The 7340-nt window shown below is 34.1% G+C and overlaps 1 protein-coding gene across 13 annotated transcripts in view; it reads left to right on the forward strand.

Moving 5' to 3' along the window:
* Positions 1–7340, forward strand: part of Herc4 (HECT and RLD domain containing E3 ubiquitin protein ligase 4) — a 121274-nt gene that overhangs the window by 56703 nt on the left and 57231 nt on the right. For 12 of the 13 annotated variants that reach the window (XR_007350079.1, XR_007350083.1, XR_007350085.1 and 9 more), the window contains one exon: positions 1889–2049. Coding sequence is in view for 7 of the 13 variants with exons in the window: in XM_048810097.1 (XP_048666054.1) it covers positions 1889–2049 (161 nt within the window). In the remaining 6 variants the exon portion in view is untranslated. Of the gene's footprint in view, positions 1–1888; positions 2050–5756; positions 5898–7340 lie in introns of all 13 variants that reach the window. The other variant, XR_007350086.1, reaches the window with a different exon arrangement.

Genomic DNA, 7340 nt, shown 5'->3' on the forward strand with positions numbered 1-7340 from the left:
TGCAAGCTTTAAATAGGCTAAATAATTAAAAAATGGGTATATCAGATAGACTCTGCCAGTGTAATTGTTACGTAGGTGGGAAAACAGATTCTTGGTGTGTCCTAGGCTATCATTTTCTTAGAATTCTCCTGTCTAGCTACAGTTTTGAAAATCCTCCACCCTCCTGCTCTATCATGCCACTGTTGCCATAAATTAAGTACTGTATGTACTTGCAACTTGAATACCATCACCTTACTAAACTCCTACTAATAACTTATTTATGTATATAATCATATCTGTTAATCAGTTTAGTTTCTTTCCGTTATTTTTATTTAACATTTATATAATTGTCTTGCCTTAATGTGTTGGTTGGGACACTAGTATAATGTTAACTAGAAGTTCTGAAGATCAAAGAAACATCATGTCCTGTTTCTTTGTGGGAAAGCTTCCAATATTTCACAATTGTTTGTTACAAGATTTTTGTAGATAATCTTTATCAGATTAAGAAACTTTCCTTTATTACTACTTTTAATCGTGAACAGATGCTAAGTTCTCAGCTTATTTCAGGATGATTATGATTTTTCCCTTTTAATCTGTTAAATTTCTATAAATTATGGCAAATTATGTTAATGAAATTTTCTAGTAAACAGCTTTGTTTTTCTGGAGTAACTGATTTGGTTATCAAGTTTAGTCTGACAAATTGAGAAATGTATCCTTATTTTCTTTTTTTTAAAAGTAAAACCAAAAGGTTGGGCTTGGCATTTTTGTTTTTAAAAATTTAAAGACATTCTTTTATTTCTTTGGTGGCTTCAAAGGTTGCTTTTGTTATTTCTTCGTAAGTCAGTTGTTTGGAAGTGGTGTTTTTTTCCAAGAATTTAACTTTTTAGTTAAATTTTAAGCTCACTAAACATTTTGTCTGAGCTGGGTACAGAGAGACACATGCCTATAATCCTAGTGACTTGGGAGACTGAGGCAGGAGGATTACAAGTTCAAGACCAACCTCAGCTATTTAGCAAGGCTCTCAGCAATTTAGTGAGATCCTGTCTTAAAAAAATAAAAGGGGCTACATAACAATTACACTGGCAGAGTCTATCTGATATACCCATTTTTGAATTATGTGGCTCAGTGGTAAAGTGCCTCTGGATTAAATCCTCAGTACCAAAACCAGCAAAATAAAAAAGTAGGATATATTTTGGGAAGAGCCAACATTTGTTTAATTCTGCTCTAGAAGAATAGGAATGATTAAGTGAAAGACTACAGAAATAATGGTTGAGAATTTTCCAGACCTGACTAAAGACATAAAACCCAAGACCATAAGGCCTACTTAACAATATTTAACTTATTTGTAAACATAGTTAAAATATCAGAGTTGTACAGATTCATGGAGAGTAGATTGATTTTCATTCTGTAGTTTCTTAAGTTTGTTTTGACCATAGTACCTTCATAGGGGTCTGGAGTAATAAATATATTGATGGGTTTCCTTAGAAGAAGGAAACATTATTGCTGTTGTGATGGATGCCAGATTACTTGCTTAGCTCTTAGCCTAAAACTTTTTTTTGAGTGGTGCCCAAAGACAAATAGGGAAAGTGGAGGAAGGACCTCCTTGGACATCTTAGTTGGATGCTACTCCTGTGCTGAATCATCTGTTGTAAGAGATTTTAGTATAAACCTTTGAACATTTGAAATTTGAATATTTTAAACTTGAGCATTTTCTGAACCATGCTTATGCAACCTACCTGTGTGATACTGAATTGATTTGTTATAGATTAAGGTTGTTGATATTGTACAAAAGTTTTATAACAATTGTTTTTATTTATTTTTGAAGAGAAAAATTAATTTCAGTTATTATTTTTTTTAATGTAAATTGTTTGGAATATAATACTAAGTCTGAGGTTTTCTATCATTTTAGGCAACATACTTCTGCTTTTGTCCCTTCATCAGGACGAATTTATTCTTTTGGTCTTGGTGGTAATGGGCAGCTGGGAACTGGTTCAACAAGCAACAGGAAAAGTCCTTTCACTGTAAAAGGAAATTGGTTTCCATATAATGGGCAATGTTCGCTAGATAGTGGTAAGTAATATATTACAGCTGTGTTACACATACTAAGGTTTTCAATAAAAGGTTGCTCTTAAGTGATGAAGCTTTTTATGTTTTTAAGTTAAAATAGCAAGTTTAAGAGCAATGCATATGGTTGCTTAATTTGTTTATTATATATAGTTAAGGAAATTCTTGATAAAGTAAAAGTGGTTTCTAGAGGGTGGGTAATATAAGAACTAAGTGGTGGCTAGAAATCAATGAGAGGGAGTTTTTGTTTTTAAATTGGTAAAGTTAAAAATAACTAAACTAACCAACTTAACCATTTTTAAGTTCAACAGTATACAATTACTAAATACATTAATATTTTGTATAATCGTTCTCCAGGACTCTTCATCTTGTAGAATTAAAGCTCTATGTCCATTAAACACCAGCTCTTTGTTACACCCCCACCACTATCATTGTGCTTTCTTTCTCTGAATTAGATTTAACTCTTAATGGAATGGAATCATATGGTATTGTTTTTTCCTAACTGGTTTACTTAGCATAATGTTATCAAGGTTCATCCATGTTGTAGCATGTGTCAGAATTTTTTATTTTTATTTTTAAAGACTTAATGTTCCATTTTATGTTTATACCACATCTAATTTTACTTATAGGCTTTACTTATTTCCATCATTTAGGCTATTGTGAATAATACTGTTGTGAACATGGGTGTACAAATATCTGAGATTCTGCTTTTAATTATTTTGGGTGTACACAGGAATTTAAATTGTATATCAGAAACTAATTTTTTAAAGTTTAAAGTATATAAGTCTACCTATTCAAGATAGTAAATTTTTAATTTTCTTTTTATTCCCTTTTTGTTTTAGCCGAATGTGTATTTCTTTATTTTTATTTCTATTTTTGCAGTAGATCTGGGTTTTTTTATTGACATATAATATGAAATATTAGAAATATTTGATGCTATTTTTGCATTCATTTGGTTACATGCTATAATGAAGAGATGTACTTCCTTTTTATGTTTTCTTTACCATCCTAAATTGTTGAACCCAGTGTCCCACGAATGTGAGGCAAGCACTCTACCATTGAGCCACAACCCCAGCCCTCTTTAAAAGATCTTAATAATCAGATATGGTCACACTCTGAGGTATTGGGAGTTAGGATTTTAGATGTGATCTTTTTTGTTGTTGTTTTTTTTTTGTACCAGGGATCGAACACTGAGCCACATCCCTAGTTCTATTTTGTATTTTATTTAGAGACAGGGTCTCACTGAGTTTGCTTAGTGCCTCGCCTTTGCTGAGGCTGGCTTTGAACTCGTGATCCTCCCTCCTCAGCCTTCCAAATGGCTGGGATTACAGGCATGTGCCACCATGCCCACTAGATGTGAACTTTTTGTGGGGACAATTCAACACATCACAGGAAGGCAAAAATCAGTGTGAGAGGAAATTTGCACATTTCATTAAGGTACATACAACCACAGTCCATTTGCTGTACAGGGGCAGAGAGATAAGGAAAGTACTGGGAGATGAGATTGTTTAAATTATGTAATGTCATGTATGAATATGGAATAATGATCCCACTATTATGTGTAATTATAATGCCCCTATTAAAAATAAATTAAAAACTTAATGGAAAAAAATGGTTTTAGATTTAGAAATCAAATTCCGGTTAAAACTTTCAAAGTAGATGGGCAGACCTGAAGGGGGTGAAATGATTTTTACCTTTACAAAATTTCTTGTTTTTCTTTTGTTTCCTGTCTTATTTCATATTCTCTTTCTTTCTTGAAACAATAGTAATTAAATGGTTTTGCAAAAAAAAAAAAACAGTTAATAACTGAAGTATGAATTATAAAGGAAAAAATAATCGTGGGTACTTAAAAAATTGTACTTGCTTACCTTTTTTACTAAAGTGACAATAAAATGGTTCAAAAAAATACATAATATGGTTTAAAGTAATTTTAGCACTCATAAGTGAAACACTTTGTTCTTTTCCTCCTTAAATAGTGAAAAGCAACATGAAGCATAGGAAATTATTCTAGTAAGACAGAATATGTGCTACCTGGAAGAGTACACAAAAGTGTACAACAACATTTTATAGGCATGTATCGGTAAACAAAAAAAAAACCAAAAAACCAGACTTTATGAAATTTGCTAAAATTTTAAACCATTTTAAAATCTTAGAGTCACATATAAACTCTAAGGCAAATAAAATCTAGTTACCTAATTGTGTTTTTAAACTTTTATGTTCTAGAAAAAAGTGATACTTTGGCTTTGTGAGTATTCATGAGGCCAAAATAGTCTCTGTATTTTTAAGTTTTCTGGTTGTAGATGTATACAATGCCTTTGTTTATTTTTATTTACTTTATGTGGTGCTGAGGATCGAACTTAGTGTCTTACATGTGCCAGGCAAGTGCTCCACACTGAGTCACAACCCCAGCCCCAAAGATGTTTTTTATGTTAACATGTAGTGCATTCATTATTGATGATCTTCAAGTAAATCAGTATTAAAAAATTTTTTTAAGTTGCAATATGTTTAAGTATTAATGGTTTCAGCTTACATAAATAAAAGCCATTTGGGATGCTGAATTAAGTCCTAAGGGAGTAGATTGTTTCAGAGACCATCAAAATGCCCCCTTTTCTTTTTAAAAAATTTCTGCAGTACTGGAGATTGAAACTGGGTACTCTACCACTGAGGTGTACCTCAACCCTTTTTGTTTTTTTTGAGACAGGGTGCCTCTGAGTTGCCCAGACTGGGCTTGAACTTGTGAACCTCCTGTGTCATTGGAATTACAGGCATGTGTCACAGTGCCTGACCAAAGCTGTTCCCTTTTGGGGCTTGAGGTGTTGCTCATTGGAGCACATTCTAAGATTACATGAGGCCTTGGATTTGATTCCTAGCTCTTCAAAGAAAAAAAGAACTGGTTTTTTTTTTTGTTGTTGTTGTTTGTTTGTTTCAAAAGTTTATAATTTTCCCTGATAGTAAATTGTGAAAAGTGTAAGGAGAGAATAAATTAGCCCTTCTAAATGTGGCATCATATACTATAAAACTAAGAGTTAAATCAGATTATTGGTACACATGTAGATATTCAATGAATCCTTGTATATATTTGGGCTAGGGTTGTGGCTGAGAGGTAAAAGTGCTCACCTAGCATGTGCAAGGTCCTGGGTTCGATCCTTAGCACCACATAAAAATAAATAAATAAAATAAAGGTATTGTGTCCAACTACCCCTAAAAAATATTTAAAAATAAATATAATATAATCAAGAGTAAAGTTCTTTTGTTGTTTTGTGGTACTGGGGGGTTGAACCCAGGGGCTTTCGTTAGCCATCAGTACCATTGTACCATCAATAGCTACCATTGAACTACATCTCCAGTTCTTTTTCATTTTTTATTTTGAGATAGGATCTGACAAAGTTACTGAGGTTGGCTTTAAAGTTGGGGTCATCCTGCCTCGGTATGGGTATATTAGTTTGTTTTTGCACCTCTGTGAACGAAAGGAACAACTTAGAGGAGGGAACATTTATTTGGCGCTCGCCATTTCAGAGGTCTCAGTCCATAGACAGCCAAAAATAGCAAGGCTGAAGAGCAGGTTGGAGAAAAACACCTCATAGTGGTTTTGGGGACAGAGGAAAGGAGGGGGAGAGAGAAAGGGGAAAGGGCCAGGTCACAGGGAAGATGGATCTTTCCAGGGCATGCCCCCTGTAACCCATCTCTTTCATCTCCTCCCTATTTGCCTACAGTTATCAACCAGTCAGTCCCATTCAAACTAGGATGGACTGATTATGTTACAGCTCTTAAATTCCAATCATTTCAACTTTAAACGTTACTACATTAACAAAGGAGCTTTTAGAAAAAAAAGTTTGTAATAATTACAACCTAAGGTTAGTATCGTAAATATCAAAAGTGTTTTTTCATGTTGATGAGGAAGACATTGAAATATCTAGCAGATAAATAAGACATTAATAAGATACCCAATAGATAAAGGAAATTAATATTAATAAAAAACAGAAATTTATTACCTCTTTAGTATCAAAGAAGTGCAAATTTAAAAAACAAACGGATAGTTAATAAATGCACATGATTGTGTACTAACATTCCCTTTCCTATTACAGGGTTACTGTATAGTAGATTGGGGGGAGCTAATTGTCCAGCTAAAATATGAAGAAATAATGGAGCCTATATTACCATTTTAAACGCACAATGAATTAATGTTCTAAGCATTGAGTACGAGTGCTTCCAGGAATCACAAAAAAAAGGAACTGAACCCGATATTGTGTTTCCTGATGGAAGAATACCCCCAAACCCCCAGTATAGTAGTTTTACTGAAATAAGGTGTGATTGAAGCCTTTTTTTTTTTTTTTAAGAGAGAGAGAGAGAGAGAATTTTTGTTTTTAATATTTATTTTTTAGTTTTCGGCGGACACAACATTTTTGTTTGTATGTGATGCTGAGGATCGAACCCAGGCCGCACGCATGCCAGGCGAGCGCGCTATCGCTTGAGCCACATCCCCAGCCCCCAGCAATATTGGGAGAAACCATAAATATAGTCAGCAAATCCAATCTCCAGCAAGTTGTACATGATAAATGACTAGATTTCTCAGACTTTTTGGAGTAACAGTTGGAAGGAAATTAAGGAAACTAATTTCTAGTGCCTAACCCAGCTCCTATCAACCCGTTCATATAGTCTAGATTAGTTATCCATCTTCTAGGGAATTTTTAGTGGGCAGAATCACTTAGGGACAAATAAGCAACATATTAATAAATCTTTTTGGGAAAGGAACAATTTCATGTATACTTGTGAGAATGATGTGATTTTTTAAAATTAAACAATCAGCTTAATCTGTTCTTGAAATATATTTTGGTCATAGGGCATTCTTGTGACTTGTGAAAACTTTTTTTATTAATGTTTTGAACTCTGAAGCTTTTATTACTATGTGCTAAGCTAGATAAAATTTATTTTATATTGTTTATTCAACATATGGTCCTTACCCGTCATCGGATGAACTGACCTCTAGGCGTCAGCCTCCTGTCTTAGGTTGGTACCACTGCAATTGGATCATACCCGTCACTGACTACCGGTCCAGCATACAGCTATACTTGTGGATAGGCCTTTGCACCAGTGGGGGGGTGAGGTTCTTTGCCTCACCTCTGTTGGCCCCCAAATTTTAGACCATCACTAGTAGAGGAGGATGCAAAATGCCATGACATTAAGCCAATTGAGGGCTCCTTTGAAAAATTGTACCACCGGTGACATCATCAGCAAAAATACCCCAACACTACCACAAGTCGCTGCACCAACAGATAGTTCACAATGCATACAGGTGA

The sequence above is a fragment of the Marmota marmota genome, unplaced genomic scaffold (assembly GCF_001458135.2).
Source record: "Marmota marmota marmota unplaced genomic scaffold, marMar, whole genome shotgun sequence".
NCBI lineage: Eukaryota > Metazoa > Chordata > Mammalia > Rodentia > Sciuridae > Marmota > Marmota marmota.